The 23,676-nt window shown below is 43.5% G+C and overlaps 2 protein-coding genes across 3 annotated transcripts in view; both read left to right on the forward strand.

The window, feature by feature from the left end:
* Nucleotides 1-2,177, forward strand: part of LOC129711254 (procathepsin L-like) — a 35,977-nt gene extending 33,800 nt beyond the window's left edge. For both annotated transcript variants that reach the window (XM_055658779.1, XM_055658778.1), the window contains exon 8: nt 947-2,177. In XM_055658779.1, coding sequence (XP_055514754.1) covers nt 947-1,046 — 100 coding nt within the window. In that variant the 3' untranslated portion in view covers nt 1,047-2,177. The remainder of the gene's footprint in view (nt 1-946) is intronic.
* A 2,768-nt stretch (nt 2,178-4,945) lies between these two features.
* LOC129711256 (procathepsin L-like) lies at nt 4,946-21,931 on the forward strand. The gene is made up of 8 exons (XM_055658780.1): nt 4,946-5,149; nt 11,310-11,451; nt 14,148-14,270; nt 15,002-15,154; nt 16,346-16,570; nt 16,736-16,901; nt 18,968-19,073; nt 20,950-21,931. The coding sequence occupies exons 2-8, from the start codon at nt 11,317-11,319 to the stop codon at nt 21,047-21,049; spliced, it is 1,008 nt and encodes a 335-aa protein (XP_055514755.1). The 5' UTR covers nt 4,946-5,149; nt 11,310-11,316; the 3' UTR covers nt 21,050-21,931.
* The last annotated feature ends 1,745 nt before the right edge of the window (nt 21,932-23,676 follow it).

Here is a 23,676-nt window from a genome sequence, read left to right on the forward strand (position 1 = left end):
AGAAATGTTTTGTAAGAAATATCAAGTCAAGCCAAATTGAGTTTATTGTCATATACACGAGCACAGGTACAATGAAAACCATGCTAACAGCAACATCACAGGCACATACACAAAGACAACGTGCAAAAATATAAATTATACAGAAATTACACTTATTCTGCAAAACAGTGAAAAGAGAAAAACTGAAAACCAGATGTTGGAGCAAAACACAATTAGAAAACAAAAATGGTTGAACAGATGCAATTTATATTTCCTCCTTATAATAAAGGGTGCAACAGAAAAGTTATGGAATATTAATCACTAAATGAAGCTCATTTTATAAGAGGGTGAGGATAATTTTCAACATTGGCAGGCGGGAGATGGGCAGTAATGTATCAGCTGAGCCCTATCTGCACTGCCTTGGTCAGAACTATTTGCCATGTATTTGACTTGTTTCTGCTAGTTTGATTTCTTCCTCATGCACCACACACTCCCTTCACTTGCATAGCTTCATGGCTCCTACTAACGCCAACCTCATTAGAGATACGCAAAGAAGCTCTGGGCTTGTCTGACCTGATGTCCACCCCTTCCTATTGAGTATACACTTCGCTGCATAACACCATTCACTCTTGTGTCATGATCAAGTCTGAGAACTCAGTCCCAATTGGGATTCTGAAGGTTAATGGCTGTTCTGTAGTTTAAACAGGCTAGGTCTTTGTCTTTGAGTCAATAATGGCCAAAGAAACATAGCTGTGGAGTCGCAGCCACTAAAATCTTTCTTTCCTCAGCCTGTCCACATCAGGAAGACCCTTGGACCAGGACTGTACTGAGAGAGTGACTTGAATAAATTTTTTCTCAGTAATTGCACCCCAGCTTTGCATATATTTGGAAGTCTTGTATTGAATGTTTTGTAGACACCAGCTGCCATTTGTCTAGATTGTATTCAAATGTAATATTTTGTCCTCAGCTTTGGAATGAACTGGGGAGACCATGGCTACATCAAGATGGCCAGGAACATGAATAACAACTGTGGAATAGCTACCTATGCAATCTATCCTCTGGTTTAGGATAGCACCGATTATCATCTTTGCAAAACAAAACGTATGGCACTTTCTACAACATTAAATGTTTCCACATTTTGTTTTATCGGTGTTTGTTTATTATGGACTTTGAATCTTGAATAAATTCTAGTGTCTACCAAATAACCTTTGAATTATGATGTCGAAGCATCTCAGATGCTTGTTTCAATTTTGGTCGCTCTTATTGTGTCCATCATTAATTTAGACATTAAATATTGTGAGTCCAAGAACCAAGTTACTATTAAATTTGCAGATTGGAAGAATGCTCCTTTGGAAATATTCTACGATACCAAGCTCATCAGGTGTAAATTTTAAATGTCTTTTACACTGACAATATTACTCCCATGCGGATTAGAGAGGATTGGGTAATTCAGCTATTAAACAAATCTACTGGGCACACTGCGGTGGCAAACCAAGATAATTTTATCTACGTAGTTTGAAAGCCACTACCCTGCACTTTCTGCACAATCTACTGCAGAAATAACCTTATTTTGTACAAGAATAGAAGGTGAGAATAGTTACACTCATCAATATTCCAGAAAAATCAGAATGGGTCTTTGGTAGATTTAAAATGGAAAATGAGAAATGAAATGTGTGGCAGTTGGGGAAAAAAAGCAAAGAATTGTAACAAGTCAGGATGTAGGAGAACTAAACTAATTAACCAGTTAGCCTGAGGTCCTTAAATTAGCAAGGATTTGTGCTTTTTCAAAAGCACAAATGGCACATTGGTGCAGCAGTTGAGTTGTTGCCTTACAACGCCAGGTTCGATCCTGACTGTGGGTGCTGTCTATATGGAGTTTGCACGTTCTCCCTGTGACTGGGTGTGTTTCTTTTAGGTGCTCCAGTTTCCTCCCACATTCCAAAGACGTGCAGGCTTGTAGGCTAATTGGCTTCTGAAAACTGTCCTTAGTGTGCCGGATAGAACTAGTGTTTGGGTGATCACTGGTCGGCAGGAACTCGGTGGGCCAAAGAGCCTGTTTCCACGCTGTATCTCTAAAACTAAAACTGTCCCAAACTAAGTTTCTGCTCTGTCTGATGTTTCAAACAACTTTTCTCTCGGTGAACAATGTACATTTCTTTGTTTATATTGTACCTTGAAATAAAAAACATGAATAAAAAGCAATTGTCTCCTTGCTTTAAATGTTTATAAAAAAAACTAATTGAAAGCTCCTCGGGAACAAAATATCACCTTTATGTTTAATATGCTTGTTTTTTTTTAGTATTTGGTCATAAGACATGAGTTGCTGCCCAACAGCCCTCTGCTTTGAGTATGTACTTGGAACTGCCCCATCCTAAACCACTGCCATTAGTTTGGTAATGGTGGAACCACCATGTTTTCTGAATTTTGGATATAGACCCACAAAGCCACGATGTGTGTGAGTTGGAAGGACGTTTGCAGGGTGATGGTGGCCCCATGTGCCATTATCCTCCCTTGTAGACAGCAGTGGTCAAGAAAGTGCTGTTGAAGAAGCCTCTAAGTTGATGCAGTGCACTCTCGACAGCGCACGTTGCACCCACAATACATAATGGGTGAGGGAGTGAAGGGGCATCTGAACTAGTTTAATGCACATGATGGAATGGCATCAGGCTTTTCGTCCCACCCTGCCTCTACCCCCTCTGTTCTGCTGTGTGTTACTGGACAATGGAAGGAAATTATAACTCCGGTTGATTGATATTCATGCTTCAGTTTCCATCAGCTCCCAAACTCCCATGGGTGAATCTGCATTTATCCACATACACTCCCTATCTACTTAATGGGTTTGTTAACAATTTGCAGCTTATTTGCTTTCTTTTTTGTGCAAATTCAGCATTTAACTGCTTTGAGGAAATGGTTAAAGTTTCAACAGCCAACAGTGAGTGGTATGAACACGAGAAGACCACGCACACATCACACCAGTCCACATTTTCTCAGACAACACAGGTGGGTGGTGGGTTGGATTTGGTCCAAACAATGAATCCAGGTGAGGTTCACTTGCACTTCTTCCAATCCACTCGACTACATTCAGCGTTCACCAACTGTCATTCTCTACACTGGAGAAACCAAACACAGAGTGGGGGATTGCTACATGGAACATCTGTGCACAGACCGCAGGAGTGATCCTAACCTTTGTGCTGCAAATAATGTTACTTCCCATTCCCACTCCCATTCCAATCTGTCTGCCTGCCGCCTTCTCCACCACCATAGTGAGGACTAATGTAAACGAGAACAGCATCTTATCTTCTGTCTAGATACGTTTCATCCTTCTGGAATGCACATAAAATTTGCCAACTTGAGGTGCTTGCTCCCACATCATTTCCCATTTTGTTCCTTTCTCAGCCTGGTTCTATAAACTGCCAATGGTCAAACCTCATGTTCATTATCATCTGATCGTTCTTAACCTAGCACCATTATGATCTTTTGCCTTACTCTTTACTCCTCCTTACAAAGCTCTGCTTTGAAAACTATAAACCTTCAACTCTTCCCCCAGAATGGTCACTGAAAGCATGTGCAGTTTAATTATTTTTCTGGCCATGTATGATGATGCCTGAGCTTCCACTGCAGCATTCAGCATGTGCGTGTGGGATGTTGCTGTTGTGGTGTGCTTAGTTTGGCCGTCTAAGACCGAGAACAGGAAGGGAAGAGTCAGCAATTTACCGTGAGAAGGTGAGCCAGGGTGAAAATATGTACCAAAAGTAATAGACTTGTTGAGTTCCATGTGAGTGCAGGAGGCAACACCAATGCAGTCATCGATGTTTCAAGGGAGAGCTAGATAGGGCTCTTAAAAATAGCAGAGTCAGGGGATATGGGGAGAAGGCAGGAATGGGGTACTGATTGGGGATGATCAGCCATGATCACATTGAATGGCGGTGCTGGGTCGAAGGGCCAAATGGCCTACTCCTGCACCTCATGTCTATTGATATACTAGAAAAAGCATTGAGGGAGTGAGCCTCGGTATGACTGAAGTACGGCCAGGCATAGCTAAGGCACATGTGAGGACCCACAGCTGTACCTTTGATCTGGTGAAAGTGAGGTGAAGTTGAATTGTTCAATGTGCCAGCCAAATGAGGCATTGGTGGGAGAGAACCGGTTGGATCTTTGCCCCAGGAAAAAGCGGAGGGTTCTTAAACCATCCCGACGTAGGATGTTGGTGTAAAGGGATTATATGTCCATGGTAAAGATGAGTTGGTTGGGATCAGGGAATTGGAAATGGTGGAGGGCTTCAGGGATGCCACAGATATGTGGGAAGGGCCACAAGAGAAGAACAATAGTCAGGAATAGATTTGGTGGGGCAAGAGAAGGCTGACAGAAGTCCAAGTCGGACAGTCGAGTCTGCCTTTGAAAAATGGGCTGGCAGACGCTGTGGTAAAGACATAGACAGCGAGATTTTTTAAACTGCTAATCGCCATGCCCTCGCCCTCTGTTCCGAGGTTGGCCGAAGGTAGTCAGTCATACAGAGTGTAACAGGCCCTTTGCCCCCACCATTTCCAACTTGCCCTCACCGACCAACATGTCCCATCTACACTACACCTGTCTGCGTTTGACCCATATACCCCTTATCCTGTCCTATCCATGTACCTGTCTAATTTGTTTTTAAGTCCCTGCCTCAACTACCTCCTCTAGCATCTCCTTCCACATACCTACCACCCTTTGTATGGAAAAAATGACCCCTCGGTTTCCTTTTAAATCTGTCCCCCTTCACCATATGTCATCTGTTTCTCGATGTCCCTACTCTGTGCAAGAGACTCTGTACAAGAGACTCTGTACGTCTACCCGATCTATTCCTCTCGTTATTTTAAAAGCTCCAATTTCTAACAGCAGTGCGAGAAACGCCCGGAATTCAGTGAAAGTGCCCAAGTCAATCTCAGCTGGAGTGATCACACCCGGAAACCGCAGCCAGCGTAACTCTAATTTCCGCACCTACACACACACACACACACACTAAAGTACATGATCGGTTTTAATTTCAGGTTGGGGTTTTTTTGCGGAGAATAGTTCCACTTCCACCGTGGGGAATATCACATGTTGCACAATCATTCTGGGCTGCTCGGGTTTACAGCTACATGAGAGCGGTGGAAGGAAGCGGTTGCATCTACCGGCCGGAGGCAGCGAGGTAGGTCTGTCTGTTCGTCATTGTCTGTCGGTCCGGGCTCGGTAACTGTCTCCGGAGCCTGAGCCGCCGGTGGGCTGTCAGGGGTTCTGGGCACGGCTGGAGGGAGATTGCAGCAAAACCAGGGGGTTGGAGACTTTGAGCCGCTTCAGGTTTCAGTCTGGAAAAGTTGCCTGGAGGAGAGGAGCAGAAACCGCGGGGGAAGGGGGGAGGGGGTGGAATTGGGACAAAACAACAGGGGATAGGGGCAGAAAGGGGTGAAGAGGGAGGGGGAGAGGAACAAGGGGGTGCGGGGCTGGGACCGACAGCGGGCAGAGACGGAGGTTGGGGGAGAGCAGGATCGAGAGGAGAGGGGCAGAAAATAAGGATATGGGCAGGAACATAGAAAGGAACAGTACAGCAACGGGCCCTTCTGCCCGTGATGTCTGCCCTAAACTGGCGCAATGTTAAGCTAATCTGTGCATGCGATTCAAATCCGTTTAGTGCCCATCCATGTACCTATCTAGAAGCTCGTTAAATACCATAATGGCATTTGCATCCACGACTACCCCAGGTTCCATTCTCTCTTTGTAAAAAAAAACTTGCCTTTCTGATTTTAAAGCAATGCCCTCCATTCTTTTATATTACCACATATGATTAAAAAAAACTTCTGCACCCTCTCCGAAGCCCCCACATCCTGAGATTGGGCATCCAGAACTGAACACAATGCTCCAAATGTGACCTGACCAAAGTTTTATCTAGCTGGAAGAATGGAACTGAATGAAGAGTGGTGGTGGCAGATAAGAACATCTACTTCCCTCCGTCCTCTCCCTCTGCCACTGCACCTCCTCATTCAGTTCCATTCAATTTGAAGAAGGGTCCCAATCTGAAACATCGCCTGTCCATTCCTTCAGAAATGCTGCCTGACCCGCTGAGCCATTCCAGCACTTTATGTTTTACTCATGGTTCCAGTACCTGCAGTTCCTTATGTCTTTGGTTCCATTCTGCACCCTCCTTTTCTATCAGATTCCAGATTAAGCAGCAATTAGTTCTTCCCTTATCACCTTCCAACTTCTGTTGCTATCTCACCCCTTCCCTCTCCCGCCTGACCGCTATCTGCCAATCCATCCCTCTTCACCCGTACCCACCTATTGCTTACTGGCTCTTGTCCCACCCTTCTTCCACTTCTTTCTATTGGGATTTTTTTCCTTAACTCGTTTAGTCTAGATTAGTGGTTCCCCAGCATTTTAGCTGATCATTTAGCTAATGGAAGTAAATGGGATTAATGTAGATGGGGGAAAAAAAGGTCATAATATACATGATGGACCAAAGGGCATGTTTCTGTATTGTACGACAATATGTCACCATTAATGTAATGTTTATCCAGGCTGATTGGTTATCAGATTTATAATGTCATTTTTCAACATGCCCATCACTGAATGTCACAGTTTACTAACGGGTAACATTTTTTTTCCACACCACCACTGATACTGTAGATAACATCTCTATTAATATGTTAGGCCATTGGTGATCAAGTCGCTACTTTTCTAGACTCAATTGATATTGATATTGTGAAAAATTGGACCACATATCCCAATACCATTTTTTCCTGAGCAGCCGTTAGCGTTAAATGTATTACAGTAGAATACATTTCTTCATGAAGGCAAAATATATAAATTGAGGAAAAAGTAATTGAACTTTAGGCCCAATTCAGAACTTTTGTCTTGGGGACAATTCATCTTTACACAGCCATTGGAGCTGGCAATTCCAGTCGGACTTCTTAAAACCTAAAAAGCTTAAACACTTCTGCTTTCAGATCTAAGGGTTGGACTCGCACAACTTTGAGGCAAACAGGAATTTCTCAATAGTTGCATTTAGTATTGCATGTGATTTAATGGATGATAACAGAAGTAATTGGGAGTTGTGGACCTTTTGAAATAGAAATGCTGGTTTATAGGAAAACAAACCTCTAAGCCCTAGATTGGAATGTGAATGAGGAATCACCTTTGTATTTGTACATTCTGCACAGAACAGAAATATGCTTCAAGGCTTAAAAACTAGGAACTAGATTAAAGCCAAAGTTAATATTGTTCTGAAGACTAAATGCATAAACAAAGGCTTGAAATAATATTGCTGAACAAAGAAAAACTTGATCTACTTCCTTTTTCATGGTGGCTAGGAAATTACATTGTGTGCATTTTTGATGCTAAATTGTGCTTTTACGTTTTTTGTCAAATCAGTGAAAAAATTGGGGAATTTGATAATTTCTAAGCTTTATGGCCCTGTCCCACAATACGAGTTCATTCCAAGAGCTCTCCCGAGTTTGCCCTGATTCGAACTCGGAGATTTACGGTAATAGCTGCTCGTCGGTACTCGGGGCTCTCGTGGACATTGTTCAACGTGTTGAAGAATCTTCATGAGTCTTCCCGAGCTTACCTGCCGCTGGCAAGTCTTCCCAAGTACCTGCCGTTAGCGTTACGAGCCGCTAAGGGACGTCCCCGAGCTCCGACGTACCTGCTCATTCTCCGTGCTTACCACGAGTTAGATTTTTTTTAAAACTTGGGAGAACTCTTGGGAATGAACTCGTACCATGGGACAGGGCCATTAAAGAGATGTTAGAACTTGGCCACACACACACACACACACACACACACACACACACACACACACACACACACACACACACACACACACACACACACCCTCTAGAGCAGCAAAACACTTTCCAGGCAGCATCCTCTCCTTGATCTTTACCAGCATCTAGTCAGAGTACAGTCAGAGGTCCTATCTTGATCTGTACTGAGACCTGCGGCAACAAAGGTTTGTGAAAGTAAAAGTTATACAAAATGGCTGTCGATTAATAAAAACTCTATCCCAAAGTTGTGTGCTATCATGTTTGCACATCCAGGACAGGGCAAGTTCATAAGTTATAGGAGATGAATTAGACCATTTGGCCCATCAAGTCTACTCTGCCATTCAATCATCAATGATCTACTTTTCCCTCTCAACCCCATTCTCCTGCCTTCTCCCCATAACCACTGGCAGCCTTACTAATGAAGATCTGCCAACCTCCACTTTAAAAATATCCATTGACTTGGCCTCCACAACCTTCTGTGGCAATGAATTCCACAGATTCACCAGCCTCTAAAGAAATTTGATTAGATAAATTCCTTCTCATTTCCTTTCAAAAAGTATGTCCTTTTATTCTGGGTATGGCCTCTGGCCCTAGACTCTCCCACAAGTGGAAACATCCTCCACATATCCACTCTATCCACGCTTTTCACTATTCGGTAGGTTTCAATGATGTCGCCCCCTCATAGTGGAATTTTTATAATCCTGGGAATAGGCTTTCACTCAAATCCATTCCAACTTGATGAGTAAGATATTGATGCAAAATATATTCATTTATTTAAGAGGCTACAGTAGTTAAGGGAGGGTTGTTTAATGTTGACACTTTTGAGCAGACCTAGGAAAGCCATATCTCTACCCTTTCCAACTCTGTGCACTTAGTTACACCTTTTGCTGATGGTCCCTTGGCCTCAACCCAGGCTTATGAGCACATTGCCTACCTCTTTAAGCCATCCTCACAATAGGAGAATGGGTCTGAACACAGAAATTCTGCAACGACTGCTCTTTTGTGATAGACCTGTGATGAAGCCGAATTTTAGTTAAAAATATAAGAAGATATTAAATTGGTTTCTGGGCTAGCTTACAGCTTATATTTAGTGTCAAATTAGGCTTGCCTTAGGTTGTGGGTGTGTGTGAGATAATAAATCCTATAACATTGTCTCCCAAGTGAAGGAGCTAGAGAGATATCTTTGAAAGTAAGATGCCATAAACCAAATGACCAATGTTTATGGGGGAGGAGGCAATAAAGGAAGAGAGAAATAGCCAGTCACATCTTTGTAAACAAATGACCTATGTTTATGAGGTCAAATGACAGAGGAAGCAGCGAAGAGAGCTAGGGTGGTCTATTTGGAGATAAAGCAAATAGCCAATGTTTTTAGTATATCTTGTACCATGTAAACAAAAGGTTTGATGTGATGCATTCTGTGGAAACCTTTTCCTGTACCTCTGACATGATTAATGTCTGTGGAAGGTGTTAAGGGGACAAAAAAAACCCTATTTAAGGCAATGTAATTCTGTTGTTCAGAGAAGGTGACTGAGCACAGTCAAGTGTCTGTGTTGGTCACTTGACTGGAGTTCTCCCTCCCTTCCATCGGCCGATGTTAAGTAAAGTTTTGAACTGGTCTACCAAACAGTTTGTGTGGTGTCTGTTTATTAAGAAGCGAACCTGGTTTAGCAGTTAAGATAAGTAGCTTTTTCATCTGTTGAGCTTCAATGCAAGAGTCAAGTCAAGAGTCAAGAGAGTTTATTGTCAAATGTCCCAGATAGGACAATGAAATTCTTGCTTGCTGCAGTACAACAGAATATTGTAAGCATAAATACAGAACAGTTCAGAGTCTGTTTGTTGGCGAGTTTAATAGCCTGATGGCTGTGGGGAAGAAGCTGTTCCTGAACCCGGATGTAACAGATTTCAGGCTCCTGTACCTTCTACCTGATGGTATCAGAGAGATGAGTGCAAGGCCAGGATGGTGTGGATCCTTGATGTGTTGGCAGCCTTTTTGAGCCCTCAATGGTGGGGAGGTCAGAGCCGATGATGGACTGGGCAGTGGTCACAACTTTCTGCATTCTTTTCTGCTCCTGGACGCTCAAGTTGCCGAACCAAACCACGATGCAACCAGCCAGCATGCTCTCTACAATGCACCTGTAGAAGTTCGAGAGAGTCCTCTTTGACATACCGACTCTCGGTAATCATCTCATGAAGTAGAGGCGCTGATACATTCTTTATAATTGCATCAGTGTGCTGGGACCAGGAAAGATCTTCGGAAATGTGCACGCCCAAGAATTTGAAATTTTTGACCCTTTCCACCACCGTCCCGTTGATATAAACGTGATTGTGGATCCCTATCCTACCACTTCCAAAGTGTATAATCAGTTCCTTGGTTTTGTTGGTGTTGAGAGACAGGTTATTGTGCTGGCACCATTTGGTCGATCGGTCGATCTCACTTCTATACTCTGACTCGTCCCCATCTGTGATTCGTCCCACAACAGTGGTGTCGTCGGCGAACTTGATGATGGAGTTCGCACTATGTCCGTCTACGCAGTCATGAGTATAGAGTGAGTACAGCAGGGGGCTGAGTACGCAGCCTTGAGGTGCTCCCGTGCTAATTGTTATCGAGGATGACACGTTTCCACCAACACGGACAGATTGTGGTCTGTGGATGAGGAAGTCGAGGATCCCAATTGCAGAGGGATGCGCAGAGAATGTTAATGCAGTTGATCAATGAGCAAATCACTCAATATGTCCATTAATAATGTCCATTATATCTAATTACTGGTGCCAGTGGATATTGGTGTCCTAATTTAAGATTTCAGTGAACCAATTAACTGATACAGCTATTTCCAAACCATATGACCAATACTGTTCAAAATGGGACAAAGCAGCAAGTGATAACCATAAGTATAATTAGAAATGAGACTCTGGCCTTTAGTTAATTTGATTTACCATCTACCTCTCCAATGCGGTAGATGATAGCTCTGGACTTCTCTCTAGTTGGTGATAGGATGGTTTAGTTGCCTGATAACAGCTGGGAAGAAACTGTCCCTGAATCTGGAGGTGTTTTTTCACACTTCTGTGCCTCTTGCCTGATGGGAGAGGGGAGAAGAGGAACTGACTGGGGTGAGACTGGTCTTTGATTATGCTGTTGGCCTTGCCGAGGCAGCGTGAAGTGTAAATGGAGTCAATGGAAGGAAGAAGGGTTTGTGTGATGGTCAGGGCTGTGTTCATAATTCTCTGCAATTTCTTGCCAGTGGCAATGTGATTATTTCCCGTGTTGTATCATAAGCCCAGGCGGAATTGGAGGCAATGGACATCAGTATGGGTTGGCAAAACCTCCAACATCAGACTCCCATTGCATTTTTGGCACTGATTTACAATGAGGGAGGGAGCACAAGAGAGTGTCTGGATTACAGTAAACCATAAACCTTAGTGTGTGCCTCAGCAACTCTTACTGTAACATTGCCACCATCTGGTTCTCATTTTGGTTTGGCTGCAGTTCCAGGAATGGGGAAACTTGAAAGAACAACAAACGTCGACTATGCTGTGTCTTAATTTTATCAGGTGACCTATGATGAAGTCCGTCCTGTTTATGGAGAGTTTGCTTGCGTTGGTACTGACTGTCGTGGCCGTCCCACCAATTGATCCAACCCTGACAGAAGACTGGGAGAACTGGAAGCTGATATACCAGAAGCAGTATGCAGAGGTGAGGTCATGAAAACAGTAGGCAGACTCTTTTGGTTCAGTTAATTTAAAAGAGAAGTTAAAATTTGCATCAAAATAGCACCTTTCTTAACCGCAGACATCCCAATATTCTTCATGCCCAAATCAAAGGACTGGGATTTGATCCTGATCTCGGGTGCTATCTATGTGGAATTTGCATGTTCTGCCCTAGAGTCATACAACATGGAAACGGTCCCTTCGGCCCATCTTGCCCATGCTTATTAAGATGCTACAGCTACTCCAGTCCCGACTGCCCATGTTTGGCTCATATCCCTCTCATCCAAGGGTTCCCAACCTGGGGGAAATTTACCCCCCAGGGGCTAAATATGTTCTGGATTTGTACATTTTTTTCCCATGACTGATTGTGTTTGGTTCTGGTATGCCGGTATCTGTTCATCATTAGTTGTTCATAACTAAGTAAAATAACATTGTTTTGTGCTATTAACGTTGCCAGGGGTGAGCAGGACGAAAAAGGTTGGGAACTCCTGCTTTAATCCTTTCCTATCCATGTACCTGTCCAAATGTATTTTAAAATGTTGTCATAGCAAGACTCCATAGATTTTTGTGGGAGAAAAGTCAAAGGGGATTTGATGGGTCTGTGAGGGAGAACAAAGTGAAGGCTACAAGGTCTATGGCAGGGGAATGGGACTGCTGGATTCCATTATGACCCCAATGAGATGGATGTGCTCCCTGTGTGTCATGATAACTAGGAAAGAAGTACTTTTGACCAGCAAAGAACGTATCGGAAAGTGCCAGCTAGGCCTGGAAACAGATCATTTTGCTTCAGAAGTTAGTTTGGGGTTAAATGTCAACAGCAGCACAACGGGTTCATCGACCAAAACTTCTCCAGAATATTGTTGTGGGTTATCTCATCACCTAACAGAGAACCCAGGGTGTCATCTGAAGGATGGCTCCTCTGACAGTGCGGCAATTCCTCAGTACTGCATAAACCTGTCAGCCTAGCATATCCGTCTTGGCATTCCCACAGACCCATAGCTTCACCTCATGATATGGCGTAATAATAGACGAATAAAGCATCTGAGTACTGATGGTTCAGCAACTTTAACACTGAATGAACGGCTGAATGTGTAAAAGATACCAAGTCTCACACACCTTGTGATTCCAGTGTCTGGATGGACACAGAATCCTACACCAGTGCTAAACATTAGATCCATAGGAATTAGCAGTAGGAGTAGACTTTTTGGCCCAATCTGGCTCATCTTTTACTTCAACACCTCTTTCCTGCACTAACTCCATTATCATTTGATTATTTTAATAGTCACAAATCTACCAACATCTACCCCAATTAGTGAATGAGCCTCTGCTGCCCACTGAATTCCAAAGATTCAGTGCCCTCTGGCCGAAAGGATTTAATTTGTTTTAATGCAAAGGAGGTTCATGACGTTTTTTAAAGGGCGAGCAGTGACACCCTGGAACATGGGCCAGGCTGTGTCGGGGATTCGGTAGCCTGTCTTGTCGGGTTGTCTTGTCTGGTCAAACTCCGCAAACCACAACCCAGTGTGAAAACTCAACTAACTGCGTGATTGGTATCAGCACTGAGGTTAGTCTCACCAGGTCAGACCAGTTTAGGCAGGAAATGTCAGAGGCAGAACAATTTATTTATAAAATATTGTGATCTATTTCAAGCTATGCAGCAAGCTGATATTATCGTTGGTAACAAACAGCTCAATAATCACTCGACAACTTCTGGCTTAAAAATACTTCACCCCCCACCATTTGGTCACACTCATAGTGTTCTGGCCAATTATGGAGGCGGTCAATGCCCTTGTTCTTCTGGGACCTCGTAGCTGAAACAAGCGTTTAATGGTCAGCCTAGTGGGTGCCTATTGTGGACCTGAATATTGAATAGGTACACGTCCCGCACTGTGTTTTGTCCATTATGACCTCAATGAGATGGATGTGCTCCCTGTTTGTCATGATAACCAGGCAACATGTACTTTAGACCAGCAGAGAACATATGGGAATGTGCCAGCATGTTATCGCAGGACTACTTTTATTCTTAAACCGTGACACTCCCCACCCCTACCAAAGTGCCATTGGGCAGCACGGTGGCGCAGCGGTAGAGCTGCTGCCTTACAGCGCTTGCAGCGCCGGAGACCCTGGGTTCGAACCCGACTACAGGAGCCGTCTGTGCGGAGTTTGTACATTCTCCCTGTGACCATGTGGGCTTTCTCTGAGATCTTCGGTTTCCACCCACACTCCAAAGATGTACAGATTTGTAGGTTAATTGGCTTGGTGTATGTGAAATTAGTGTGTGTAGGATAGTGTTAATGTGCGGGGATCGCTGGTTGGTGCCGAAGGGTGGGCTCGGTGGGCCGAAAGGCCTGTTTCCGCGCTGTATCTCTAAAATAAACTAAACTAAACTAAGCTAGAGGTAGAAATGTAAAACCATTAATGAGAGTTTTATCCCATGTGATTCTGGTGGAAATGACAGCATGCACTCGCCAAGCGGCATAGTGTATGGTTAAGTGTCGCCTTGAACGAAGAACGGGAATAATTGAAACCTTACCAAGGCATTAAGCAGCAGGCTGCAATGGTGCGTGACCAAGGCTATCGGTGGAAGTGAGTGTCATGTCCTTATCTCCGAGATCAGAAAGCTGCCTTGGGAGTGCCTGCTCATTTAGCAGAACTCTGATTTTTTTTTAAATTTTCCTTCAGGAAGGAGAAAGTGTCCGAAGAATGGTGTGGGAGAAAAACTTCAGGTTCATTGAGTATCATAATATGGAATATCTGAAGGGTAAACACACCTATGATCTTAGGATGAACCAGTTTGGAGCTTTGGTAAGTGAGATTTTTTTTTAAGGTAGAGAAAGATTAAACCATAGATAGACACAAAAAGCTGGAATAATTCAGCGGGACAGGCCACATCTCTGGTGAGAAGGAATGGGTGACGTTTCGGATCGAGACCCTTCTGATAGAATTCTTTATTACACTGGAAGGTGAAGTGGATTCTGCAAAGAGGACCATGGTTGGCTCTGAGACTGAGAAACATTACTCCTGTGTTGACTGTCAATTAGCAGTGGCATATATATATATATATATATAATTAAGGAACACATGGGAGAATTGGCAGCAGGGTTGGTGGGAGACTCGTTTTAAGTTGATTATAAGAGAATGAGAGGCAAGTGATGGAAAATATTTTTATTCAGTGAGTCGAACTGAACTGGGACATGTGGCTTGAAAGGTCCATGGGGCAAATGAAGCAAGATTTGACAGTAACTTTCTGAAGGGAATTGGAAAAATCCTTGAAAGGGAAGAAATTGCAGGTGTGCAGAGCAAGGACGGAGGAATAAGTCAGATGGGAAAGCTCTTTCAAAGCGCCCAGCACGAGCCTAATGGGCTGCAAGGCCTCCTGTGCAATGTATCTTTTGGTTGTGGTGATTTGGGGGGCGTTTTGTAGCCTTGTCTAGTAAGTGGGGGGTGGGGATTGCTTTCTGCATTTTGGGAGTTCTTCCATTTGTTCTGCTGATGTGACTCTTCCTGCTTTATTACCAAACTGGTTCACCTTTCAGACCGTGGAGGAATTCAATCAGCAGATGAACGGGTTCCATCCTCACAGTCCCAGAAACTCATCTCAACACCTTTTAAGGATTCCGGACTTGGATGAGATTCCAAAGAGAGTTGACTGGCGCAGCAAGGGGTACGTCACTCCCGTGAAGAACCAGGTAAAATAACTTTGCTGAAAGAAACAAAGTTAGTGATGAAGTTGCTGGAGAGTGTTCTTCTGGAGAAGCTGAGACCGAGGCTTGTCTTGGGCCTCCAGGCAGTCAGGCAGGGGCGGAAATCCCGTTGTTTTAGAGGCAGTACAACAATGATTAAGTACATGGGTCGATATGTCAGTACAAATTCACATTGGAAGTTTAGTTTAATTTAGAGATACAGTACAGAAACAACTCCTTACACCCATTGAGACCACGCTGATTACCCATTCACACTAGTTCTATGTTATCCCATTTTTGCATCCACCCCTTACGCACTTTATGGGGCAATTTATGGAGGCCAATTAATCTACACCCCTGCATGTCTTTGAGAAGTGGAAGGAAACTGGAGCACCTGGAGGAAACCCACCTGGTTACAGAAGGAAAGTGCAAACTCCCCACAAACACACCTGAAGTTAGGATTGAACCCGAATCTCTGGTGCTGTGAGAATGCAGCTATACCAGCTTCAGCACCCTGCCGCCCAAAATGACCTCTAGCCACCCATTGTCCACCTGAATATGAGACGCAAGGCCCCATCTTTCAATTCATATTGCACTGCAGTGTGAATTGGAAAAATAATACCATAGCCTGTGAGGAGCATCCTGCTTGAAGATTCACAGAGGTTTGAGTATTTGGGAAGTTTTTTTTGCAAAGAACATCGTAAGAGTTGTACAACTGAGCCCTCACCCTCATGCCCTTCCCTTGCTTCATGGGTAAACTGGAAGTTTGTGGTCGAAGGTGCTCATAGGTTAGGAGTTCCCAGAACATAGAACAGTATTGCACAGGCCCTTCGGCCCACAATGTTTGTGCCAAACATGATGACTAGTTAAACTGATGTCATCAGCCTGTATGTGATCCATATCCCTCTATTCCCTGCACTTCCTTCTGCCTATCCAAAAGCCTCTTAAACCCCTCTATCATATCTGCCTCCACTACTACCTCTGGCAATGCGTTTCAGACCCCAGCCCATCATGTTATGTATTGTTCACCAGCTGGAGAGCTTCACTCCTTAACTGATACTCGATCGGTTTCAATGCCTGTTCCTTTTCAAAGTGGGACTCTGCAATATTGAGCAAATGACATTGAACCTTCCAAGTTTTGCAAAAAGCGAAGGAACTTCCAAAAGTTCAACTCTATTTGGGGTTGTGTGTCCTCAGGGAAGCTGTGGATCGTGCTGGGCCTTCAGTTCAACTGGAGCGCTGGAAGGACAGACCTTTAAGATGACAGGAAAACTCATCTCGCTGAGCGAGCAGAACCTGGTCGATTGTTCAACTAGCCAGGGGAATTCAGGATGTAGTGGTGGATGGATGGAAAATGCCTTCTTGTATGTACATGATAACGATGGAATTGATACTGAGGTTGGATATCCCTACACTGGCAAAGTTAGTAAATGTCTTCATAGCTACATTAATCATGAGATATGGAATTTTTCTGTGGTGATGCAATGAAAGTAACTTACAAATGCAACTTACAAAATATCTTCATTGGGGTTTATTTGACAGCATGGTAGCATCGTATTTATTGTAAGTTTTGTTTTTATTAAACAGGATGACCCCTGTGCTTATAAACTCAAGTACAAAGCTACCAATTGCACCAATTACTATTTTGTTGACCAAGGCAATGAGAGGGCTCTAGCTCAAGCTGTGGCCCGCAACGGACCAGTATCTGTTGCCATCGACGCCACACATTCATCCTTCCAGTTCTACCATTCAGGTAATTTGCGGTGGACCGTTTAAATATCCAGAGAGAGTTGGTCACATGGGATGGATGGTTTCACTGCATGTCCCGTGAAAGTGAGTGTTTAAAAATGTGTGGTTGCAGGACAGGCTGCCTATTCTGTATAATGATGGTTCCGAACTGAGATGAAATATGCTGGAATCATTTGTGTTGATATTAATGACAGTTAGGAGAAGATTTAAGGAGTGTTAAAACTTAAACTTAATGAATTCATCTCACCACAGTTCTACAGCTGCCCCTGTAATAGTCAGCAAATTTCTGAGTTCTGCATTTACATTTTAAAATTGGTTTCGAATATTCAGTTTTGATTTGAGGTTCACTGTTTCTGTGAATTTCACAGCAGATGAAATTCAAGCAATAAAGGCCCTGTATTTCTGGAGTAGATTTCGAATTTCTGGAGATTCAATAGGGGAGCAAATATTGCAAATGTAATTATTAATAACACACTGGAATACAATTGCAACTTGTTAAATTGCCATTTCATAAAAAGTGATGAGTGAAAATGGAAAAGGGTGGAAAAGCTAAGCAGGCCAGGCAGCATCTGAGGAGGGATGAAGAGTTAATGGTTCAGAAGAGTTAATGCTTCATCAGATCTGAGAGCGAGAGAGACAGACAAAGACAAGGAAAGAGGCACAATCACAAAGGGAGATATAGACACAAGCACAAGTTAATCCAGGCAGCATTGAAGTGCAGATGGAACAAAAGGAATTTAGTGTGAAATCATGTGGCAACTGGGATCAGATGACCTGTTCAGGCTACGTAATATGTTGCTGATGAGGTTCCAATCTAAGCAAGAACGATGGCAGACAGAACTGGTTCTTATACAGACAGCAAGTAATTTGTCTAAAGTTAGAGAATTTAATATTGAGTCTGGAAGTTTGCAACGTGTCTAGATGGAGGATGAGATTGAAGTAAGAGTTGAGTAGGGAATTAAAGTGGCAGGCAATTGGAAGCTCGGAGGTGGTTGTTTTGATTGTTTTCTAGGAATACAACTCCCCATAATGTCGGGGTGCCTGTACACTAGATTGGAAGGAGTGCAAGTGATTCATTGCTTTGCCTGGAAAGAATGTTTGGGTCCCTGAATGGTGGGGAGGAATGAGGCGATAGGACAGATGATGCATCTCCTGTGGTTTCAAGGGAAGGTACTGTATGGGAGTGGCAGGCCTAGGGGCAAAAGGGAGCAGCGGACCAGAGAGTTGTGAAGTGAGCGATTCCTAATAAGTCTGATAGCGGAGGGGGATATGTGTCCGGTGGTGGAATCTTCTTCAGTCACAATATTTAACTGGTGCATCAGTACAAACTTTCTTTATTAGTATTGAGTTGTGAGTGCCATCAGCAAGACAACATTTATTACCTTTGTGAAGATGGTGGTGAAACACTTTCTTGATCTGCAGCAGTCCTTCTGGAGCAGGCATTCCCCCGGTAGTTTGGGAAGTTGCAGGTTAGACCCAACGTTAATGAAGGATAGGTGATGGACTTTCAAGGTGGGTGTCTGGAGGGGAGTCTGCAGCACTGGCTTTCCCCTGCAATCACCATGTGATCTCTTTGAAATAGTGCCGGGGATTGTTTACTCCCACTGAATGAACCAGTGGACCCTTGGTTTCATACAAGGGCCAAAGTCTCTGCCGCAGAAGGCAGTGGAGGCCAATTCACTTGATATTTAACGGAATCAAGGGATATAGGGAAAAAGCAGGAACGGGGTACCGATTTTGGATGATCAGCCATGATCATATTGAATAGCGGTCGGTGCTGGCTCAAAGGGCCGAATAGCCTACTCCCGCACCTATTTTCTATGTTTCTAAAGAGTAATCAGATGAAGCTTTGTTACACAGCCTATGGTATTGATCCAATTTACCTTCTGGAGTGGGGTTCTGACTCTGAGAAGAAAGCCACAGCCCACACACACAGTGTATCGAGATGGATTTAAAATGCAATCCGTAGTAGATGCTCTTTATTCAGGAGCATAATTCAGTTTATTTATTTTGTAGATAAATATGTGTCCTGTTGTTGAGATCTTTGAGGAATGTGTTATCTTGCTCCAGGTATTTATTATGAACCGGAATGTCAAACTGAACTTATGAGTCATGCTGTTCTGGTCGTTGGCTATGGAAGAATACATAAGCTGAACTACTGGATTGTTAAAAACAGGTACACCTCTAACACGGGATGTTTCAATATGAATAATTTAATTCCCCTTGCCACGTAGGCTCTTTATTACCATTAAAGGCATTTCAGAAAATATTGGCAACTTGCTAAGGAAGAAGGCAGCTGGTCGGGACATGGGTGCTTTCTCTCGTTTTTCTAAGACTGATGTTAACGTACATTGTCAAAGTGCCAATTGGTACCATGTAGGTTGAATTAAAAAACAAGAATGCGGGAAGTATAACAGCCAGGCTGCCTCTGTGGAAAGAGGAACAGTGGATGTTCCAGGTTCTGCAGGCATATGAGACCAGTTTAGATGGGCATCTTGCTCGGCATGGATGAGATGGGCCAAAGGGCCTGCTTCCATGCTGCATGACTCTATGTGAACGAACGAACTGCAGACGCTGGTTTAAACCGAAGATAGACACTAAAAGCTGGAGTAACTCAGCGGGACAGGCAGCATCTCTGGAGAGACGGAATGGGTGATGCTTCGGGTCGAGACCCTTCTTCACACTGAACGTTCATTAGATTTAGGAAATATCAGATATCAAATGTATTTAAGTTCCAGAGATAGAGGAGCAGAGAGAACCTCACAAAATATCTGTGATAGGGTTGAAAATCAGTCACAGAGTTATGCAGCATGGAAATAGTCCACTGTGTCCATGCCGACCATCAAGGACCCATCTGCACTAATTGTACACTATTCCCATGTATCATCACTTGTCCCCATCAAATCCCCACATCTACTCGAATTTACAGGATCTTGTGTTCTTAGCTAGACTTCTCCAAAGAGCAAATTCTAAGAGATAGACGTAATCAAAACAGTCCTCCTTCCCTGCTGTGACCCCAAATTCAGCTCACATGTGTTGCTTTACCATTGAAGCTACCATAGCTTTACCATAAGCTGCTGCACCATTGGAGCTCGGGATCACAGTTACTTGGTCGTGGCTTCTGGACCATTGCACACTCAAGGGGAAACAACCATGAGTATATTTCCTGGGGCAGGTGGAGCAGGCAAGGGAATTGTCTGCATAATGTGTTTCTGCAAAGTACAGGAGTTCACAGACTCTGCTTGTAATCTTATTCCCTACAGAAACCTTCTGGACAACCCCTTATCAGTGCTCTGCACCCTCTTAAAAAAAAAAGCACTGGCCTTCCACAGATATTATTTTGCATCAGCCCGTCCAAGTCTCTATGACCCCTGAGCACTCTCTCTCTTTCATTTTCCATCATTGTACCATCCATTCTTAAAGAACAGCACACTCCAGAAGCTGGAACAGTGCTGTTTATTTTGTGATACATCTGTTTAAGGGTTGGCTCCCAGATGTTCTTTCTAAATTGTACCGGACAGTGTACATGCCAGACCGTGTACTCGACTGTACCAAACAGTAGTATACAGGACAGCATATATAAACTGAACAGCATATATGGGCCAGTCGACATATGGGAGAACTGGGCCAGTCTACATATGGGAGAACAGCGTAAATAAACTGAACAGCTTATATGAACTGAATATATACATGAGAACGTACTGAACAGGATAGTTATAGAAAAGTTTAATGAATAAATTAATATACAGCTGGGTACATGTAGGACATATACTGAATGGCACATACATGACAATGTACATAGTGCATTTGAGAATGTGTATGCAGGAGTACACTGGACAGTATGTACAAGACCGCATGCGGGGCAGTGTTTATCAGGGACAATACAACATTGTAAATATATAGAACTGTATATTTAGAATATGTTACAGACATCTCAGGAGGTATAGAGCAGGAGAGTCCAGGGCAATACAGACCATAGTAGCCGTTACAACAAAATTACTAATTGCAACCCATGTTACCTAATAATGAGTCATGATTTTAATGTTTTCTAGCTATGGCGTTGACTGGGGAAATGAGGGCTACATTTTAATGTCCAAAGACAGAAGCAACAATTGTGGAATCGCAACACACGCAGTCTTCCCAGTGATTTAACGTCTGTTCCACAGTCCGAAACGCAACCTGGGTGTTGCGGCTCCCACTGTGTGTGTGTGTGTGTGTGTGTGTGTGTGTGTGTGTGTGTGTGTGTGCGTGCGTGCGTGTGTGTGTGTGTGTGTGTGTGTGTGCGTGTGATACTGAGAGATTGTTACGTTGTTTTAATTACTGTTGCTTCAGTTTAAATTGAATCACAACCTATAATTGTCTGTGGTGATATTAACATAACCTGTCGTTCCTGGAAGTGGAAGCTCAGTTCTATCTAACGGGTCTTGATGATGTAATTTGTGTGACCACTTTGGAACAGAGTACACAGCCCTGCCGGCCAGGGCATTGCTCATCTCTCTCTCCCTTAAAGGGAGCAGCTTGCCTGGTGAACTTTGACACAGAAGGAGGCCATTTGGCCCTTTGGGTCTATGTTGACTCCTAGTGGAGCAATTCCATCAGTCCCATTCCACTCCTAATTTTCCCTGCAACCGACTCTCTCTCTCATGAGCTCACAAACCCCTTTGATTTTTTTTTTGTTATTTTACAGCACTAACAGTAATTTCCAAATAAGCCACTAACCTACCAGCAATAAAAACAGAACATGCTGGAAAAACTCAGGAGGTTGGGCAGCATCTGTGGAGGGAGAAATAGAGATACACTTTCAGGAATACATGGTATATTATTGGAATGTGGGAAGAAACCCATGAGACCACAGGGAGCAAAGGAGGTCCGGATCAACTGTGGGACACTGGAGCTGTGAGGTAACAGCTCAACCAGTTGAATTCCTAAGGCCAGCTTTATAGGAGGTTCTAACTCTGTCAGTCCTCCAGTTGTCTACACGCTGCCTTTTACAATGTTTACTCTATACGTATTAATAAACATGATTACCCAAAATTATTGTTTTTTATTGTTTCTGTTTATTTTTGAAACCTCCACGTCTCTCAGAAAGGCAAGGGTTCAAGTCACAACCTGAGACCCAAACACATCAAAACATTAAGCAAGATAGACACAAAAAGCTGGACTAACTCAGTGGGACAGGCAGCATCTCTGGAGAGAAGGAATGGGTGGCGTTTCGGGTCAAGACCCTTCTTCAGTCAGAATGGTTGAAGTTTCGGGTCAAGACTTTTTCAGACTGAAGAAGGGTCTTGATCCAAAATGTCACCCATTCCTTCTCTCCAGAGATGCTGCCTGTCCCGATGAGTTACTCCAGCATTTTATGCCTAGCTGCTGTTTAAACCAGCACCTGCAGTGCCTTCCTACACAAAACATTAAGCAAATTAGGAGCAGGAGTTGATAATTCAACCCCCGTCAGATTGCTGCATCATTCAACTAGATCATGGCTGTCAAAAAAGGTAATCTAGTCCAGTGATTCCCAACCTGGGGCCATATGGCAAATTTCAGGGGGGGCACAGAAAAAAAAATTGGGATTTAGGGGGCCATAGGTTCAATGAAGGGGACCACAGAGCTACCACCCTGTTGCCTCCTAAATTTCAGTTCTAATAAAGTTAAATCTATGCAGTTGAAATATTTTTGATGTTTGTGGAATAGAATAAAAGAGAATATATGTGTAATTAATAGACACTGATATTTTTATGGAAGGTATAATATTGAAGTACTTTTTTTCTGCTAATAAGGTCGGGGGGGGGGGGGGGCCACAGAAAAATTAAAAGATCCCAAGGGGGCCATAAGCTAAAAAAGGTTGGGAACCACTGCTCTAGCCAGACCAGACCAGTCCAGTACCAAAGGGATATTGCAATGGGAAGAGGAGGAGTTTTCCCATTAACAGAACATGTATACATATATTTTGTATAAAGCCTATACACATTGTGCTCTACAGTGTACACTATATAAACTCCATGTAAATTATTTGTGCCATGGGCCTCAACATCAAATAGTAAGATTAAATAAACAATTTACTGGCCATCAATTACCATTTGCAGATGAGAGTTCTACATTTTGGGAATTAACTCCTGGATGGTTATAAGCAACACAAGATTTAATCACATGGTACCAATGTAGGTGGCTTTGGAATCAAGCACTGAGGACAGGTAATAAACTATCCATATCAAATAATACGCTGGCTGTGACTATATCATGAATCGATATCATTGCACTAAGTTTGCAATGTCAAATGGGAGTTAATGGCCTGGCCTAGGGGGAGAGGCCGGTAGAAGCTGTGCTTGAGGCCCTGTTTCCACGCCAGTCCTGGGCAAGTCTAGCAGCTCAATCAGACCGAGTGTCACATTTCATGCAGGAAGTTGGGGTATGGGAATGTTTCCGCATGCTAGGGAAACCACCTGGTATAAGTTGTTGTGTTCAGGAGAGGAAGGGAGAAAATAGCAACGCATTAAAAACACAGAGCTGTAATAGATTGTAAATCTCTAAGAATACTTTGCTCATGACCTTTCCTCCCTGTGAAACCCGTTCCCAAATATATGGCACGGTAATTGTATTCACAACTTTGTTTCTGAAATCCCCTAGTGTGAATTTTCTTATTGAAGCCTCAGGCTCCAGGAAGTGAACCGGAGATGGGGATTTCCAGGGCCACTGCCCAGCCCTGCCAAAGCCCAGCCATTGGTAATTGTAGAACACCACACACATACACATTCCTCTCAGCCTGCCCTCCCTTTACCCGCTTA

The sequence above is a fragment of the Leucoraja erinacea genome, chromosome 29, assembly GCF_028641065.1.
Source record: "Leucoraja erinacea ecotype New England chromosome 29, Leri_hhj_1, whole genome shotgun sequence".
Taxonomy (NCBI): Eukaryota; Metazoa; Chordata; class Chondrichthyes; order Rajiformes; family Rajidae; genus Leucoraja; species Leucoraja erinaceus.